At 34.6% G+C, this 21002-nt stretch overlaps 2 protein-coding genes across 2 annotated transcripts; both read right to left on the bottom strand.

Annotated features, from left to right (window-relative positions):
- Positions 1 to 7245: 7245 nt before the first annotated feature.
- On the bottom strand, positions 7246 to 8184 carry LOC131415645 (olfactory receptor 6C3-like). Its single transcript, XM_058557472.1, has one exon. It carries the CDS (start codon positions 8182 to 8184, stop codon positions 7246 to 7248), a length of 939 nt encoding a protein of 312 aa, XP_058413455.1.
- Positions 8185 to 16616: 8432 nt separating this feature from the next.
- LOC131415644 (olfactory receptor 6C1-like) lies at positions 16617 to 17760 on the bottom strand. Its single transcript, XM_058557471.1, has one exon. The coding sequence runs from the start codon at positions 17742 to 17744 to the stop codon at positions 16806 to 16808; it is 939 nt and encodes a 312-aa protein (XP_058413454.1). The 5' UTR covers positions 17745 to 17760; the 3' UTR covers positions 16617 to 16805.
- Between the last annotated feature and the right edge of the window lie 3242 nt (positions 17761 to 21002).

The following is a 21002-nucleotide window of genomic DNA, read 5'->3' as shown; positions in this document are numbered from 1 at the left end:
CATCATCATTGATTTTTTTTAAAAAAAATTAACAAAAACTTATAAAAGTTTTAATAAGTAAGGCTTTTCCTTCTTATTTTGGACATGCTCACAATCTCCTGGCTATTGCCAGACTCTGATACAGCTTATAGGACTGAGAATAGTCTAGGAGTGGTGAATGCCCACATAAGGAGAAATTTAAAGCTAACTCCTTCATGTGAGGTGACTGCAGAGTTTCTAAACAATGCATGGCCAGCTTCATGAAGCAGAAGGAGATGGATCCCACTGTTGGCAAGGGAGTCTATGTGGTGCTTTCAAACTGAGGTACTCACAGTTATCCGAATCCACAGAGCTGCTTTCATTGTGATTCTCAGTCCCCACTCTTTCTCAATCAGTACACTAGCATTCCCATTAGACATGTGGAGAGGTTGTGAATTAAACCAATTTTATAATTAAGGAACCTGTAGGAACAGGATTTAATATTGGCTATGTCATCTCTTCAGTTATGAGATAATTGAAATGTTATAAAGACCTATTTTCTCTCTTTAAGTTCGCTAATGCATTTGGAAGCAGCTAGCTTGTGTTCATTATTCAAGTTTATTCAATCTTGCTTTTAGTAGGCATTTAATTCTAGCTGAGCTCTGCCTTGCTAATGTGAAATGTAGATTACCAGTGTTTCATTGTCTAATGGAATCATCACCGACTTCAGACCAAACCAAGTTAATTCATTGGTCCCAGATTCTCACTACTTTGAGAGTCTGCCACCTGGATATGCTTTCTATGTATCAAGTGTAGCTGCAGGGAAGAGAATTCACCGGAGCTAGTTAAACATAAATTTATTTAATATAGTGTCATGAGTGAGTTAAGGAATTATCAAGAGAGGCAAAGGCAGATTTTAGGATGAGCTTCCTGGAATAATCTCAAAGCCATTTCACAAAATTAAGTCTCCATGAGAGCTGCTCCTCAGGAATCTAGTACTATCACTACAAGATTTGGGGTTGCCTGCATCTGCGATGATCTACACCAGCAATTTAGATGCTTAACTATAACTAAGTTTAAAGTTCATTTCTTTTATGGGTATATCTGATTGGCGGAACTAAAATCACATTTAGAATCCTAGCTTCAAGGACAACTGAAAATGTGGTGTTTGCCCTCTCTGCATATAGATAGATTTATCTGAAGGAATTTGGAAGATGGAAAATGACTAAGTTCATAATAAAAAGTTTTCAGAATAGTCATACCCAAAAGAGAAGTCTGAAATATTTACATAAATAAAGTAAAAGTTATTGTAGTTCCTAATTTACAGATGGGGGGTACCATATAATGTACTATACAAGGACATTTGTCCTACTGACACTAGCGTGATGCGTAAAGCTGAATTATTTTTGAGTAAATTGTATTGAATGTCTGTATGCCATTAAATTAAAACTGGCATTGTTTAAGATGATAGTAATAGTTATAATTTATTAAGCACTTGGAAGGTAACAGGCATATTTGTAAGCACTTTTTAAGCCTCATCTAAATAAATATTCACAACTACCCTCTGAGGAAATTGCTATTACTCTCCCTAATTTTCATATTAGGAAGTTGACTCATTGAGAGTGTGGCTAATTGGCACAAGGTCACGCAAATGCACTTGTGCTTCTAAAGATTATACACAGTGAAAGAGGGAGTAGATGAGCCATTAATCAGACTTAAAGGCTCCAACTCAAAAGCCACTGATATCTGAGGAGTAACATCAAGAGAACTTCCCTAAATTAGTAATGTAGTTGAATATCATCGTGATATTTCATTATTGTCTACATGAAAACATCTCAAGCTAAGAAAACATCAAAAGTGTAATGCCCACGGGTGTCTAATCGTAGGGGTCCATCTGGTACTTTAATGAGTAAAAGATAGGGTTTTGCCCTAAATATGTGCATAGCAGAGATCCTGGGAGATAGACCAAAAAGAAAAGAGAGGTTCTGTCTGTTGAATAAGGAGGTTGAGAAGTGACTGGTATTGTTGAAGGGTCACAGTGATTTCTATCCGTGGTCCTGAAAAACAAGGCGTTCTAGAAAACTCAGACGTAGAAACTTTTTCAAACAAGATGTCAGAGCAGAGCAATGATAATTGCAAAGCAAGAGATATTAATAGCTTATATAGGAAGTAGGCATTTTGACGCTTCTATCCATATGCTGATTGATTTAACAAATATTTTACTCAATGACTATGCTACAATAAGCCCTTAGTTTGGCAAGCAATAATGAAAAAACGCTTCCATTGCTTGAAAACAGCTCATAGTCTGTTAATAGATACAGTCAAGAAAAACGAAATTCCAGTATATTGTGAAAAATTGTACTGTATTGATAAGCAAACTGCACCTTTCCCAGGGGCTCATGTGATCCTATATGATTGTAAAATATAGCAGTACAGTTCCAATTATATAGAAGGAGCAAAAAAAGGCAACTTGAGCCTGAGAACTTGAGAAGAGGAGACCTAACATCAGAAAGAGATGTAGGGCATAATGAACACCAAAGAACATTGATTATTTAAGAATACAAAGACTGGGCCAACTCGGTTGTGTAGTAGTTAAGTTCGTGTGCTCTGTTTTGGCAGCCCAGAGTTGGCAGTTTGGATGCCAGGCGCAGACATACACACCACTTATTGAGCCATGCTGTGGCAGGTGTCCCACATAAAATAGAGGAAGATGGGCACAGATGTTAGCTCAAGGCCAATCTTCCTTAGCAAAAAGAGGAGGATTGGCAACAGATGTTAGCTCAGGGCTAATCTTCCTCACCAAACAAAAAAAAAGAATACAAAAATTTACCGTGACTCAAATTGGCCTTATGGAGAATGACTAAGTAATATCTGTGAGTGAGATCATGAATTATCAACCACATATTCTATAGCTGTGGCTGAGGTTGGTGGTGTGGATAAGTCAGTGCTCAATCCAAAAATGACAAAGAGTCTTGCCCACAGGAGACTAAATTATCATGCAGGGATATATTACATCTGAAATTACCAATAGAAGAACTGGAGGATTCTGAGTTTCTTTGGCTAAAGTGATTTTCTGTATTGTCCAAGAGATTTAAGTTTATTTCCAAAGGAGTCATTGTCTTCTGAATGTTTATTTTTCTGTGATATGTTATTTTAAAGAGAAATCCCCGTAAGCTAAGCCTGGTATTTTCAATGGGTTCATTTAGTGCTTTTGTGAAAGAATGACATATAAATAGCATTGTATTCTGAAATTCTAAGATTTTCTTGCATATTTTTATTTTGCAAGGTTTCTCCCCTCCCCCAGGAATTGGTACAACTTATTTTAGGGGCATAGCCCTGATTTGAATCACTGTTCTGATGTTTATTGGCCATATGTAACTTATTTGTTCCCTATGAATTTCTATCTCATTCTCTAAAAGGAGGAGAAAAACATCCTCACTTAAAGGGACTGTTAAAATCTTAGCAGCATAGGTAAAACATTTAACATAGTTTAAAATATATAAATTCACAAGAGGAAGTGAGCATCAGTTTTATTGCCTTTGCTTTGCCTAATAAATTGAATCAATAAAATTCTCTCTTTCATGGAAAGTATAAAAAGGAAATAATTGTTACTTGTTGCTTTTTATTTATTTCCACATGATTCACCATACATTTCTCTCACTTTTAAAACTGTTTTATTTGCAATCATGATTCTCTTTGCCAAGAATATCCATTTAATTATATTTATTATTTTTACTGGGAATCCTTACTGGATTACTGCAAATGTTGTGAGCAACCACATCTCTTATATTGATATAGTGCTTAGTATATGATTTTATAAAATATTAATTCTATTATGTAAATTTGTACATTTTTATCTGTTGCCTGAAATCCTTTAAGGTGGAGAAGGTTCTATTAACCCAAATGGTTTGCTCATGCTGGTAACCTAGTTGCTTCAAAAAATATTTTTAGGGATTGGCCCTGTGGCCTAGTGGTTAAGTTCAGCATGCTCTGCTTCAGTGGCCTGGGTTTGGTCCCCAGGTGGGGACCTATACCACTCGTTGGTGGCCATGTGGTGGCAGTGACCCACATGCAAAATAGAGGAAGATTTCCCACGGTGTTAGCTCAGGGTGAATCTTCCTCAGCAAAAAAAAAAAATATATATATATATACTTTTAGAAATAATGTCTGAATGAATTTTCACAGTCATATAAAATTAGAAGGAAATCGTATCTTTAAGATTCTTATTCTACTTATGGGAAGCTTTTAATATTCATGTATAGATATCAAGTTAGGAAAAAATACTGTATACATAGTCATTTATTTTATTATTTACAAGATATCTTTTTTTTATATTATTGTTATTGGTTTTTCTTTTTGTTTTGTGCATGGACTTAATTTGAGAAATATACCTCAGTGTTTCTTAGATGTAAAGTGATAAATACTTGAAATAGTTTGACATCTCCTAGAAATTTAGGGTGTGGTTATTAATGTAACATCTTTCATATACACCTGAGACAATAGATATGGAGTGGTACACAGGTCAGATGAGTAGAAAATCGACCCATGATTCATGATACAGGTTGGAGTCAGAGGGAGCCCTCCAAGAGCGAGTTTCAGAGATCATCTTAATCCTATTCCCAGTAGCCCTTTTTTACTCCGAAAATAATGTTTTTTTTAACACAAAAGATAATGACAAAGAAAGAAAATAAAAGTGAAAACTAAGATGACAGCCAAAGCAGGCAAGGTTTATCACATGCTTGTGATTTTAGAGTTAAAGTGAACCGTTTAGCAATTACCGTGAAATTGACCATAATTCTGCTAGGAGAAAGGGCAGGAAAACTGACTTTTTTTTTTTCATCAATTATAACATTATCTGGCCTATTGTCTGCTTAGATCCAAATTGTTGCATTTGTCAAATTAAATTTTTAATTATGTGTTATTTTTTCTCCTCACTAGATGTTGAGATAATTTAGGGCAAGAATCATCCTTTTTTATCACTAAATCCCCAATGTCTGTCATAAAATAAACAAGTAAAGCCTGAATTAGTTAATTACTCATTAGAAAGTCCTTTAACATGGAAAGATGTTCAACATCATTAACTATCAGGGAAATTCAAATCAAAACTACAATGAGATACCATCTCACGCCCCAACGAATGGCTGTAAATAACAACACAGGAAACAACAAGTGTTGGAGAGGATGTGAAGAGAGGGGAACTCTCATACACTGCTGGTGGGAGTGCAAACTGGTGCAGCATGCAACATGGAGATTCCTCAAAAAATTAAAAATAGAAGTACCATACGATCCAACTATCTCGCTGCTGGGTGTTTATCCAAAGAACATGAAAACACAAATGTGTAAAGATACGTTCATTGTAGCATTATTCACAATAGCCAAGACTTGGAAGCAACCTAAGTGCCCATCAAGGGATGAATGGGTAAAGAAGATGTAGTATGTGTACACAATGGAATACTACTCAGCCATAAGAAATGATGAAATCCAGCCATTTGTGACAACATGGATGGACATTGAGGGTATTATGCAAAGTGAAATAAGTCAGAGGGAGAAAGTCAAATACTGTATGATCTCACTCATAAGTAGAAGATAAAAACAACAAAAAACAAACACATAGAGACAGAGATTGGATTGGTGGTCACCAGAGGGGAAGGCGGGGGGAAGGATGGCAAAAGGGATGATTAGGCACGTGTGTGTGGTGATGGATTGTAATTAGTATTTGAATGGCGAACATGATGTAATCAATGCAGAAAGAGAAGTATAATGATGTACACCTGAAATTTATACAATGTTATAAACCAATGTTGCCACAATAAAAAAAAAAGTCCTTTAACAATTCTAATGTTTAACAGGAAATTCTATTCATATATTATTACAAATGAAAGTCAGGGTAAAAAAGAAAGTAACTGTACTAGTCTGGATTTTGAGGTTAAAGAAAAGTAGATTTATATCTCAATTCTGAAAGCTGCAATCTTTGTTACATTGAACTCTCAACCTCTATTTCATTCTGTTCACATACCTATAAATTAAGAATAAGGGGCCAGCCCCAGTGGCACAGCGGTTGAGTTCGCATGCTCTGTTTCCGTGGTGCATGGTTCACAGGTTTGAATCCAGGCATGGACCTATGCACCGCTTATTAAGCCATGCTGTGGCAGGAGTCTCACATATAAAGTAGAGGAAGATGGGCACAGATGTTAGCTCAGGGCCAATCTTCGTCAGCAAAAAGAGGAAGACTGGCAACAGAAGTTAGCTCAGGGCTAATCTTCCTCACCAAAAAATAAAAATAAAAAAGGAATAATAATGCTCACTTTCTAAGAGGTTTTGGAAAACAAATATTGCATATGACTGACCAAATACAAAGTAGAGTGTGCAGAGCACTATCAATAGATGCTATTTCTCTGCTCTACTCCCAAAAACCCTCAAGTCAGTTCTAGACTCTCGGATTGAAATTCGGTTCTCTAGAAAGTTGAACTCTCACCAGTTTATCACAGTTTCATGCATTTACTTGACATATTTTACATTGTCTGCTCTCTGTATTTTTAATTTTTGGAGGTATTTAATCTACATAAAGAAAAATAACTCTTACTAAAAGGGAATAACAATTGGAGGTACCTCATAAAGTTGTTGGCAGGATTAAAAGTGCCAGTACAAAGAAAACAATTAGAATAGGTCTGGAGTATAGTAGTTGCTGAAAACATTTTATTTTGTCTTCTACCCCTCCTTCTCTTCCTTCTCCTTCTACTCATTATTATCATAATTATTATTAATAGTGTAAAGAATTTGAATATGTATGTTTCTAATCTTTTATAATATTTAAGTAGGTACTTATATTTTATTCCCAATTCCCTGTTTGATTGGGAATCCCCATGATTCCATGATTTCATGATTTCCATGAAATCAAATAAAACCAAAATTTCCTAATAACATTCATTTCTACTGTCTGGTAAGAATGAAAATTTCAGAAATCCACATCTATCCTGACACTGTTTCCATCAAATTAAGTGGTCTATGTTTCTGCAAAAATAAACCACACCTATTCAAAATCATAAACATTAACCTGGATTTTTACTTCATCCTAATACATTTGAATAAAACATCTGAATTTACAGAAAATTCTGAAGCAATAGTCAGCTTTATCAAATTTATTGAGTTCAATGTGGGGAAATTTTAGTATAGGAATGGAAGAAAAAGGTAAATATGTAATTGTAGTGAGGGAAAGAGAGTTTTGAGAGAGTATGAATAAGAGAAAGCATTGACAACAACCTCATTCTTTTAACACCACTAATACTTTCATTTACCAGAGGAAAGCATAACCTTTCGGATGGTATCCTTAAAGGCTTGTTTTACTTGCTGGTTCCGCAGGGTATATATAAACGGATTCATCATAGGAGCAACAGAAGTATTCAGAACGGCTACTCCTTTAGTCAACGATGCCTTTTCTTTGGCTGAAGGATTGGCATACATGAATATGCAGCTTCCATAAGAGATGGAAATGACAATCATGTGAGAGGAGCATGTGGAAAATGCCTTTTTTCTCTGACTGGCGGAAGGCAGTTTCAGAATTATTCTAATGATGAACAGGTAGGATAGAATTATTAATGCCAGAGTGAAAAGCAAAATCACTATTGCAGAGTAAAACCCAATCACTTCTAGGAGCCGTGTGTCTGAGCAGGATAACTGCAAGAGGGGGAAATAGTCACAAGCAAAGTGATCGATGACATTGCAGCCACAGTAATCTAACTGGAGGAAAAGTATAACTGGGGGGAAGATGTTTAAGAATCCTGCCAGCCAAGCACAGAAGACAAGCAATACACAGACTCTCTTGTTCATGATGGTTGTGTAATGCAGGGGTTTGCAGATGGCCACATAGCGATCATAGGACATGGCAGTTAGAAGATAAAATTCAGTTATACCCATGAAGATGAAGAAAAACAACTGAGCTGTACAATTATTGTATGAAATAGTTTTGTCCCTGGTGATAATTGTGCTCAGAAATCTGGGAATACAGACAGTTGTAAAGGATATTTCCAATACAGAGAAGTTCCTGAGGAAGAAATACATAGGGCTCTGTAGATGGGAGTCCACCAAGGTGAGAGTGATGATGGTCAAATTTCCAGTGACACTTAATATATATGTGATCATTAAAAAGAGAAAAATCACAGTCTGAAGCTCAGGGTCATCTGACAGCCCTAGAAGGATGAATTCTGTGGGTACTGTGCGGTTTTTCATTGCCGATCCTTTTCCCCCCTTTAGAACAGAAAATGTTTTTTCCCCCTATAGAATATAAAAAGTTAAAACAGGATTGAGCTTAGAGTATAAAATTTTAAAAAATCTGTGATGATGAATAATCTATGAAATTCAAAAACACATGTTCCCTTCAGCAACTCTCCCAATTTCTATTCGACCTTACGTTCAAGTAATGACTATTATCTGAAGTTAAATATTGATCTCTCTTCTTTGAAAATACACTATCACAGGCCATGAATTAAAAAATCTTGTGCTAACATTTAAACAGAAACTATTCCTTCTAATGTTTCTTTAAAATTAAGTATATAATTTTTCTTTAAAATATTAGCTCATTTTATAAAAAATATGAAAATATTCTAATTGATTTTTTTCTTTCCTCAATATTATCAAAACAAGTCTAGATCTTGGGTAATCTAAATACAGAGTCTGAAACCTTATAGAAGTTATTGAGGTCTCCCTCCACATTTTATGTGCTGAGGCCCACATATTTTAGGAAACTTTCACAAGGTGAAACAACTAGGCAGCATGGCCATCATCTCACTTTAGAACATGCGCGCTGATCCCTGGGAATGTTTGGTTGGCATTCTCTCCTAAATCACTGTCTTAAGGGTTTGGTTGATGTTATCACTCTCCTACATCGTTTTTTTCCCTTCTCATAAAAAGGACAGAAGGACAAGAAAGGTAAACTTCTGTTACTAAAATGAGTAATTGCTTAGAAACAGTTTAACTTACACCACACACAGTTCTTTTTTTTTTTATAATATCGCTATAGCAAATGAACAAGTAGATGGTCAAAATAACATTTACTGGGAAGCAGATATTCTTTCCAATAAAGAACGTCTTTTTTATAATCCTATTTCTGTAATAGAACACTATTTAAACTTAGAAAAAAATAAATGAACAATCCAAAACTTATTTCTGTGTTCCTGCTTTGGGACTCCATCAATAGTCTTCTTGGTAGTAAACAACTATTTAATTTTTAATATTGAAAGGGTTATAAATTCACAAACACATATGCAAATAATATTCTTAAACATTTGAAGAAATGGAATAATATATGTTATATCGAAGAATAAATTTACTTACTTCCTGGTTCTTCTTGATGATTTAGTCTCAAATTTTATCATCTGATTTTCTTATATTTTTACATAACTTCAGAGCTGGTAAATTGAGTTATCAATTTATTTGGTTTCTATTGTACACTCAAAAAATGTGTGGTGACAACATTTTCGTGGCTCTCAAGGATTATAGTTCTCTTTGTTGTTAGACTAGTAATATTTGACCCACAATAGCCTTCATTCCTGATATTGTAAAATTTTTGGAACATTTTGTTATAAACTCACCCAGTCTCCATGTACAAACTCAGTTACACCTCAGTGGACCAGTAAAGTACTCCTCTGTTTGCCCCTTTTCATATAATACAAAATATTTATTTATTAAAACACTTTCTCTGTATTTATGCAAATATTTTAAAAGACTGTTTTGTAATTCTATGATTATACATCTATAAAATCTAAGCAATATATTTGTTAGGCTTCAGAGACTGTTGTATTTTCCTGTAAGTGCTGCTTTGGAAAATAGAAACTAAGGAATGTTCCTCTCTATGTACGCCATGCAAATGGAACTGGGCTTATTTTATGTGTCTTTCTTGTTAGCTCAGGGGAGTTCATTAAGTAAACAGAGTGCCAAGGAGACGCATCATTAAAAGATTGAGGTGAATCATTGACGTTGGTCTTCTTATAAATGTTGACAAGAAAGTATAAAAAAGCAAAACCAGTGAGGTAAATGAGGCAAATATATAAACAATGTGTGATATTGAGTGTGTAAATGCTTGATTTAGAATTTGACTTTTCTATGTTTATACAGAGTCCACATTTTTCTCCCAGAAATTCTGGACTTATCCTCAGGAGAGTTAGTATGCTTATCTCCCTTGAATTTTGGCAACCTAGAGAAGAGTTCTTTACCAAACCATAATGAAATGGTAGAAAATACTGCTTTGGATTTCTAGGATGACTTGATTGTCTTCCTAAATGGACAACATTTTAGGACAGATAAGGAGTTTTACTCCTGTATTAGCCCTTTGAATTTAGGGAAAACTTTTCCACAGCCCATGACTAATATCATAGCAATATTTGCTAAACGTTGCATTTATTGCCTTTTGACTACTTTCCTTCACGGTATCATTTACTTACAGTAAATCCTTTTTTATACTTGTGCATCTGACATCTCATTGTGAGGATATTTATGAAGGAAACAAATAAGCATTTAGGGGCCCTGCCCTGTGGCGCAGTGGTTAAGTTTGCATGCTCCGCTTCAGCCGCCCAGGGTTCACGGGTTCGGATCCCGGTGCAGACATACACACCGTTCACCAAGCCGTGCTGTGGTAGCATCCCACATACAAAATAGAGGATGATTGGCACAGATGTTAGCTCAGGGACAATTTTCCTCACCAAAAAAAAAAAAAAAAAGAAAGAAAATAAGCATTTGAAAACCTGGCATTGGATATTTTTACTTGTTTATTTCCACATTTTCTGTAATGAGAGATGTAAATTTTATTACTAGAAGAATATAATACTCGTATACTATATATAAACACATGTAATATAAATTTTACATTTTACAATTTGTCTTTATTTTCTTCACATTTATAAGTATGGAAATGAAGCATGTGTGCATTTAATGCCACGAGTGCGGATTATTTATAGGACTAAAAGATGAGAGTTTTGAAAGTAGGACAGAAGAAAGAAAACAGGAAAGGACGAACAAACCACTAGTGAACACAGGACAAAACATAGACATTGAGATGTGTTGAATTTATAATTGATGCAGATTAAAATAGGCATTGAAAATATTTAGCATATTTCAGTAGAGATTTGTTGCCATTAGTGCTGTCCAGTCAATTTGAATTCTCAGTGACTCTGTGGACAACAGAGCAGAACCCTGCCTGGTCTTTTCACACCATCGACTCCCCTTCCAGCACTTATCAGACAATGCTCTGCTGCTATTCACAGGGTTTTCATGGCCAATTTTTCGGGAAATGGGTGGCCAGGTCCTTCTTCCTAGTCAGTCTATTATGGAAGCTCCACTGAAACCTGTCCCCCACGGGTGACCCTGCTAGTATTTGAAATACGGGTGGCATAAACTTCAGCATCACAGAAAAACTCAGCCACGACAGTATGACAACCAACAGACAGGTGGTGTGGTTCCCTGACCTGGAAATGAACCTGGGCCACCATGGTGAGAGTGCCACATCTTAACCACTAGACCACCATCAGTAGAGACAATGAAACTGATTTTCTGCTTGTGAAAATCCTATTCCTTTGTCTTTATTTTTGTATCCAAATAGTGATTCTTTTCATATTTTGTTTCTTAAATTCTTTAACAATAATATGGGTAGCAATCATTTTTGAGATTTTATTGATTACCAGGCGTTGATTATACACTTAAATTATATCATTTTTTTCCAGACAGACAACAAAAAACCTTATGAGGTGGGTATTATTATTATTCACATAAAAAGTTTGAAGCAGAAAGAAGCTAGTTAAGTATCTTGCCTCCACCACGTGTTGTTGTGAGCAATGCGTATTTATTCATTTTCTTAGAGGAAACGGAGTGAGTTTCTATCTCACGAAGAACTGCATTTCATTCGAAAAATCCTATGACACGTTTCTTCTTCATAATGTCTTTTCTCAAACTCCTAGATACTGAATTGTCTGATGCTCTTTCTTCTTTGATCTCTCTCTCACTCTTACTTTCTACTTCTATTTTATGTTTCTAGTTCCTAATAGCTTTTTAGCTTTTCTCCAGGCATTCTAACAATTCACTTTTTTGAAACTGATTTATCTCTATTACTCTCCTATCCACAATCTAGTAGGACATCTGCTTTTTAATAATGTATCAAATTATCTCCAAGGTATTCTGAGGTTGATGAGTGACTATGTTTTAAGCCAAAGAAACATACATAGTTCAGCTACCAGGACTCACTCTCCTTAAAGAGCAGAAGAAGAACTTCAATTACAAATAGTATTTTGCTGTAACATGTTTAAAATCCAAAAATAAAATTTATTAAATGAAAGTGACTGAAGAATCCAAATATTTTAACACCTTCTTTGAAAATCTGTTTTGACATCATGTTACTGAATAATTCCAGTGCATGTTACTAAATTAATTCCAGTGATATATAATCAGCCTTTATAAGTAAGCTCCCCAGCAAGATTCTGATTGGCCTATCATTTACTGAGGACCATCATTTAACTGAGTTATTATTCTGTAAATTGAGTTTATAATCTCAGAAGTGTATTTTATTGACAGGTGATGTTGGATCTCATATGTTACCAGGTGTAACACAAATAGTTAAAAGAATATTCTTATGAAATGAATATGGGTTTACATATTTGGAAATTCCTACCATTAGAAAGCTCAAAGTGCAAACCTTAATAAGAAGAGTTATTACTGACTTCATGAAAAGTCAATACATATAAAATAAAAAACAGTTGTCAAATGGCCTAATGTAAAATAAAAGAAGAAGGAACACTAAACAAATACCTTAGAAAATATTCGGTTAATTATTTCTAGCTACGATGAAATACACATTTTATTTGCACATTGTTTTAAAGCTAAGTCAATGTTATGTCCATTATTATATAAATTGTATGTGTTTCTGTTGGATAAAATATTTAATTAATGCTTCTGATTGCTGTGACACTGGAACCATTCTAAATTATTTAAACTTATTTATTCAAAAATATTTATTGAATACCCACTACACGGCAGATGCATGATCTAAATGAGGAGGATTAGTGACTTCTGGTAAATGTTTAACAACTGCCTCTCAGGGAGTGGAGGGGAGGGGCAGATTTGTAGAGTTTGTCAATTTCTATGATGTGAAGTCTCCCACCATGGCATTTCAAGCTACCCACACGACCTTACTGAAACCGGAATTGAGAAGAGACATGCACAGTTGGCTCTTGGGAAGTGGTATAGGCAGGCTCCGAACACCACTGCTGGGATCACATCATTTTGTCTACAACGTAGACAAAGAACCCTGTTTTCAAGGGGTGAGGGATGTGAGAGAATATAGACAATAAACAATGAACTTAATTAATAAGTAAATTATACAGTATCTTATAAGTTAATGAGTATTTTGTAAAGGAAGAGAAAATTAAAAAAAACTTGGAAGTAGGGAGCCAGTATAATTTTAAATCATGTCATTAGGGTAGGCTTTATTGAGGTGACATTTGGACAGAGACCTGAAGGAGGTAAGGGTGTTAGCCTGGGAGAGGAGAATTTCAGGTTTAAGAAACATTTAGTGTAAATGTACTAAGGCCTTAGAAGGAAAACCATGTTATTTGCAAATACAGATTTGTTTCTTCCTTCCCAATACTTTTAAATATATTTGTTTTTTTTGTGCTAGTGCCCTGGATAGAACTTCCAGTAGAGTATTAAGTAAAAGGAGCGGTAGTGGGCATTTTCGTCTTGTAACTGATTTTACCAATGATGTTGCTATACTTTCAAAAATTAAGCATGATGTTTGCTGTAATTTTTTTATTATGAATATTTTCAAATATACACTAGGATAGAGAACTGGAAAAATAAATCCCACGTACAGATCAAGCAGATTCAATAAATATGAAGATTTTTTCATATTTGCTTTACCAGTCTTTTTCAGTTTTTTTCTTTTGATGATGTATTTTAAACCAAAACCTACACATCATACCTCTTCACTCCTATTTACTTTCTAAAATATATGTTTGTTTTCTTGCTTAACCACAATGCGATTTCCACAGCTAGCAAAATTAACAAAAAATCTTTGGTTATCATTTAACACCTTGTCCATACTCATATGACCCCAGTTGTCCCCAAAATATCATTTTATAGTTGACTTATTTAAATTAGAGCTGAACAAGAAGCATACAGCACATCTGGTGGTGATTGCCTATTCAGGTCTTTTATGCTACTGATTGGTAGATAACCTTTATCAAGTTAATAACTTTCTCATCTATTTTACTAAAAGATTTTTTTAAATCATTAATGGCCACTGCATTTTATCACAGAGTATGTTTTTCTTTTTGTTTTACTTTTTTTCTTCTTTAATCTGTTAAGGTAGTAAACTCCACAAACAGATTTTCTAAAGATAAATTACCTTTGGAATTAAACCATTTGTAATATGAAGTAGTAGGTTTTCTGATTTCTTTTAATATTTTATCTTCTATTTTATGAGTCAAATTGTTGGTGATTTTTCATTTCTCCTATTATCTTTTGATATCAAGAATGATATCAAAGTCCACGAAATGAGTTAGAAATGTTTACCTCTTCTCTTCCTTTGGAAATGTTTTATAAGATTATTCTCATTCACATTCATAATGAAAAATAAAAATTGAAGTTAAATTTTAAAATCTTACACCTATTGCTGAATTTTCACACTGTAGTTAAATTATCTTATATTCTATGTGAACTAAATTGTGGGCCAGTGTTCATGGGAAAATCTAAGGCAGGGTGGACAAACTGTGCTTCATGGGCCAAATTTGGCCCATCATCTATTTTTTTAAAAAGCTCTATTGGAGCACACCCAAGCCCATTTGTTTACACATTGTTTATAGCTGTTTTCGTACAACAATGGGAGAGTTGAGTAGTTGCGTCAAGGACTCTATGGCCTGTAAAATGAAAATTATTAAAAGTTATGAACTTTTGAAACTTACTTATGAACAAACTTATGAAAAGTTTGTTGACCTCTGATATTGATAATCAAAATGCTCATACAGATTCCAAACATTTGTAATAACCACTAAGGAGTTGGTGTAGAGTTATAGAGAGAGTTGAATCATCCAATGATACCAGCATAAACTTCCTCATATCTTTTGTAATAACTTTATAATTCTTTTAATTCCAAGATCTACAACTATCTGATCTTTATGGTATATATTTATTGAGTGATTAAGAACCAACAACTATCAATTAAGTCTAAACTTCAATATTTTCAAATTTTTCCAATTTAGCTTAGAAATTATGGTTTCAGTATGAAGGAAGGAAACTAACTCCACGACCTCACAGCAATAGCTGACCTCCTCGGTATTTAATTATGACAACTTTTTTTGTTTTTGTTCAGCAAATCATAGAGCTGAGTCTCTCAATTGAGTATAGTGCATGAATATCATGAAGAACTTGGCTCAACTGATTATAATTATAGTCTTTCTTCTCTTTTCTTTCTCTTTTATTATTGGTTAATAAAAATTTAAGATATCTTTGAGTATCCTTCCTTCTTATTTCAACTTTTGACTTCATGGAAAACAGAAAAAAGTTCCAGGGTCAGAGTTGTATGATCTTGTATGATCATTGTGTAAATTCTAATCAGTAAATTTTCCAATGCAGTGCCATACTCTAATACATAAATTAGAGTTAATATAAAAGATGTTTTTCACACAAAAAAAATTCTCAACTTTACATACACTAAGACTGCCATTGTTAGCTTGTTTATTCCTATTTATATGGCTTGTCACTTAAGTAATTAAATGAATTGTATGTGTAAGCTATTATATCAAAATAACCACAAATAGGAGATAGTTATAAAACCCTTAGCTATTGATTATCAAAAAAAAGTAGCTTAAATTCAAGCATTTATTTAAATATACCACTGAGACAGAGCAAATGTAGTCATATCTGGTATATAGTAATACTTATTTCTTCAGGCTTTTATTAAGAATTGGTGTAGTGTATACGGCAATTACAGGGTTCCAAAACGTAGGGCGCTATTTGACAATTTTCCCTAAGCAAATATGTATTCATAATTGTTTTTTAAATTGATAAACTATACGGCACAGAAATTTTAAACTGGGTAATGAAAAACACTTTTTGATTTCTCAAAAAAATATAAATACATTATTCTTTTAGTTATCCTGTTTTTCACATAGTTACTAAATGAGCTACAGTATAGAGAAGATACTAACTGTAATATTCTAATAAGAATGTCAAATTACGTTTATGGTGCATATAGTAAATTTAAAAATATTAAACATGATTTAATGTTTCCTGAATTTCTAGAAAGAGTGTTTACTGGTCAAATCATAAAACACAGTTCTCTCTTGCTCGCTCTTGTTCTGTCTCCTTCAGCCTTTCTTTAATTTTCTAAGAATTATTGTGAAAAATTGGAATTAAAAAATATTTAGTAGAAGGAATTGAGGTCAGTCTCATAGTTACAGAGTGGAGAGACTGGCCAAAAGAGGTCACTGGGTGAGTGAAGATTGGAATTTGAAGGAAAAAAGAAAATATATACATACGTGTATGTATATGTGTGTATGTATATGTGTATATATATGTATACATGTATGTATATACATACATATGTGTGTATATGTTTTCTTTTTATATGTAATACATATGAGAAGAATTAGAATTTGAATGAAAAAAGTTATCTATGTATAGGTATATGTAGCGAGATATCTATATCTATATTCACGTATCCTTAGTAAACTGCTAGCAATAGAAGTATAAGAAATGAAAATTAACACTAGAGAGGCTATGTGAATATTAATAGACTTCTGAGAAGCCCTGTTTTTCATTTGATTGCCCTGCATTATGTCTCTAATTTATGACACACTTTTATTTTTTCATTTGCTTGAGAAAAATACAGTCTTCCTTGCCATGTCCATGAAGGCTCGCTTGACTTGCTGATTCCTCAGGCTGTAAATAAAGGGGTTCAGCATGGGGGCTACTGAGGTGTTTAGCACAGCAACTCCCTTGCTCAAAGACACTCTGTCTTTTGCTGATGGATTAATGTACATGAAAATGCAGCTGCCATAAGAGATGGAGATGACAATCATGTGGGAACAACATGTGGAAAATGCCTTTGACCTCTGACTACTAGAAGGAATTCTCAAAACTGTTCTGATGATATATACGTAGGACAGAATTATTAATGCCAAAGTGAACATTAGAGTGAATACAGCACAAGAAAAACCCACTATCTCTAGGAGTTTTGTGTCTGAACAAGAAAGGTGTATTAAGGGGAAATAATCACAAGTAAAATGGTCTATAACATTGGAGTTACAGTAATCGAGCTGTATGAATAGCATGAGTGATGGGAATATGATTAAGAATGAAGCCAGCCAAGAAGCAAAGACAAGGAGTGTGCAGACACTACGATTCATGATGGTCATGTAATGCAGAGGTTTGCAGATGGCAATATAGCGGTCATAGGACATGGCAGCCAGAAGGTAAAATTCAGTGACTCCCAAGAGAATGAAAAAAAATAGTTGAGCCATACAATCGTTAAAAGAAATGGTTTTATCTCCTGAAATAATGGTGCCCAGGAACTTGGGTATACTGACAGTTGTGAATGAAACTTCTAATAAGGAGAAATTTCTGAGGAAGAAATACATGGGGGTCTGGAGGCGGGAATCCAGCAGGGTGAGAGTGATAATGGTCAGGTTCCCAGTGACGCTGAGCATGTAGGTGACGAGCAGAGAGACAAAGATCACCATCTGAAGCTTTGGGTCATCTGACAGTCCCAGGAGGACAAAGCTTGTTATTTCTGTCTGGTTTCTCATTCTTCAGTGGCTTGTTCGTTTTTCTCCTGCCAGACCTGTGGGAGAAAGCACAAAGAACAAACTTGAAGAATGGCTTAACACACATACAAGTGTAGAGCCGGAATTTCACCTAAATAGTACACTGTTTCCACCTTCAGGGGAAATTTAAAACAACCTGATATTTACAATGATCCTTAAACTCCCTCTCTATTGCAGGTGAAAACTCTGGGGCTAAGGCAGGCTCAAAAATTTTATTGGCATCACACAGCTTGAAGTGATAGGGCCGGGATTTGTAAGCAGACTTGCAATTCTACATAAAACACTACCTGTTAACTTTCAAAGATCACGCCCACAAGATTCCCAACCAACAAGAACCACCTTTGTGTTATTGCTCCAATCCTGACACAAATTTCCTATTTCATTAGTTACATGTTTAATTACGTTGAAATTCTTCAAAAATGGTAAATATACTTTATTTTTTAATAAAAAGTGACTGGTTTATCCTTAGCCATCTACCACTCAGCTTTTCCAACTCCTGCTGCTACCTCACTGGAAATCAGATACACTGAAGCCATTGCCATGAGCAACCTCAGATGTCAGGGGAAGAGGGAGAAAGAGGTAGAAAATAATGAAAACTGGAAGGGCTTAACCCTGAGGTTGATTGCATGTGAATCCCTGGCAATGTTTCGTGACGATTCAGCCTACCTCTGTGTCATCATTATGGCCTCTATTGCTTTACAACCGATGTCCCTTTCTGTTTAAAATAATAACTATTATTATTATTATTTGAGAAGAACTTTCCTCAGTTGAAGACACAGATAGGCGCTATTCAAGAAAGCTGATTTTACTATGTTTATGTATTTATTTATTTATATGTGTGTTAAAATTGTGGGTTTTAATTTTTCTACTTTTTTTTAAATTTTTTATTGCAGTAACATTGGTTTATAACATTGTATAAATTTCAGGTGTACATCATTATACTTCTATTTCTGCATAGATTACATCATGTTCACGACCCAAATACTAATTACAACCCATCACCACACACATGTGCCAAATTATCCCTTTCACCCTCCTCCCTACCCTCTTCCCCTCTGGTAACGACCAATCCAATCTCTGTCTTTCTGTGTTTGTCTATTGTTGTTATTATCTACTACTTAATGAAGGAAATCATACGGTATTTGACCTTCTCCCTCTGACTTATTTCACTTTGCATAATACCCTCAATGTCCATCCATGTTGTCACAAATGGCTGGATTTCATCGTTTCTTATGGCTGAGTAGTATTCCAAAATGAAAAGATATTACCACAGATATTTCCATAAGGAAAAGTGAGAATTACTAGATTTGAATTCAGGCCACTTACTACATCTGAAAATCACCTACCTCCTCTGTGCCTCAGTTTCCTCATCCATAAATACAGTTTCTTCCTTTGAATACCTTTCTGTCTCATAGAGTTTTGTGAGCTCTCGGTAAGTTAATACACGCGAAGTATTTAGAAAAATGCCCAGCATATAGTGAAAGTGATATAAGGCTTTGCTCTAAGAAAAATATGTTTCCTAACCACTGAATTAGAAACTTTCTGATTAAGATGGTGTCCTATGTAAAAGGCTATGTCTAAAATAAAATTTCTAGCAAGAGAATCACATAGAGATCAAAAGAAATTTGGAGTAGAAATCACCTGGCTGTACAGTACTTTTTGGCCTTCTAGGCATAAGATTCACTAATCTTAGCCTCATTCTTCCATCTGACGTATATGGTGCTGACCTCTCCTTCTCTGGTACATCTTCCTCCCACACCCCTGCCCACCACCACCGCACACAGACACACACGCACTCACATAGACACACACACAAACACAGTTGTCCCATTTTCAACTAGGAATTTATCACCACATTGAGGCATGCTACTGTTCCTAAGCATGTCAACATTGTTATCAAAGGCCACTTTGTTTCTCTTATCCTCATTAGTAATAATAACCTTTTTGAGAGTGATTGGTTCTGGAATAAAATAATACAATATATGTGAGTGTAACTATCATTGGGAGCAGCACATTGTATGACACCCCAAACCTTACTTCCACAACGTTAGGTTTTATACTCATTGTGTGAGTCTCCATAGCTCCTTATACTCATCCTTCCAAAACCACCACACTTAACATGTTGTGCTGCAATCTCCAGTGAACTCCTCTACTACTCTGTGTATTCCTGAAACTTAAGATAGTGTTTATCTCTAAATATTGCTGCAAATCCATTGGTGACTATAGTCTGCAGCTGGTTTAAAATAAACATTTCTCAAATTAATAGATAAATAGATGTTCAGTTTGTTGCTGAAATGTATGCTTCCATAAGTTATACTTCTCTAATTATGCTATCTTATAGTCTCAACTTTTCTTAAGTTTGTGTCTTTGGTTTTGCAAATTGAATTATTTTCCTACTTTACTGGTAGAATGTTTGGTCTCCTGTATTGAGTAAATAGAAAACAAAGGATATGTAAAGGAAACCAAATTTTATTGATATATAAATTTTAAAACTTCATAAAACATTGTTTCAAAATTCCTTTTCTTTAAAGAACAAGACAACTCATCCTTTCAATTCACCCCGTGCTGCTCCAGAGACAGCGGCCTTCCTCCATCCCTTTTCACTTTTCATTAAGAGCACTGCTATTTCCCCAATCCTTGGATTCACAAAGTGCATTCTCACCATGTACACACAACATTTGCTTCCAATCTAAGTATTGAAGTTTCTACAATAGCTTACTGACTTTAGAGATCAAGGCCTTTAAAACTGTCGTATTATTGCTATTATTATTCTACAATGAGTATTGCATCATTGCACTGCATTTCCAGTCTTTTGTCAATGTTTTTTACGTGTCTGATTCTGATTGTCCTCTTATTTTTTCTCCTATGTAAACATAAGAGAAAGTGCAAAACTTTTCTGAATAAAGACACGATGACTTACCCATTTTTGGCTGTTGATTAAAGCTGTGAAAGATGTATGAAGAACTATGAAGGATTGTTTAAAGTGGTATTTGGACAGTTCATGTGAGCACCACAAAGAATGAACACATCCATCCTCAGTCTTCAAGAAACAGAAGAAAACTCTAGTAGGACATAGTCCAATGTTAGAGAACTGGGATAGTACACCATACATTTATGTAAAAATGTTTACAAAAATTCGGTGGATTATATTTATTCACCAATATCAAATAAGCCTAATACAAATCTTCCCCATTTACATCCCTTCAAAGAAATCAAGTTGGATATTTAACAAGGTGCATA

Source organism: Diceros bicornis, chromosome 17 (genome assembly GCF_020826845.1).
Source record: "Diceros bicornis minor isolate mBicDic1 chromosome 17, mDicBic1.mat.cur, whole genome shotgun sequence".
Classification (NCBI taxonomy): domain Eukaryota; kingdom Metazoa; phylum Chordata; class Mammalia; order Perissodactyla; family Rhinocerotidae; genus Diceros; species Diceros bicornis.
This window is presented reverse-complemented; position numbering and strand designations above follow the sequence as displayed.

What these genes read in the sequence shown, in the direction of transcription:
- LOC131415645 (XM_058557472.1), bottom strand. Translation starts at nt 8,184, where the DNA reads ATGAAAAACCGCACAGTACCCACAGAATTCATCCTTCTAGGGCTGTCA.
- LOC131415644 (XM_058557471.1), bottom strand. Translation starts at nt 17,744, where the DNA reads ATGAGAAACCAGACAGAAATAACAAGCTTTGTCCTCCTGGGACTGTCA.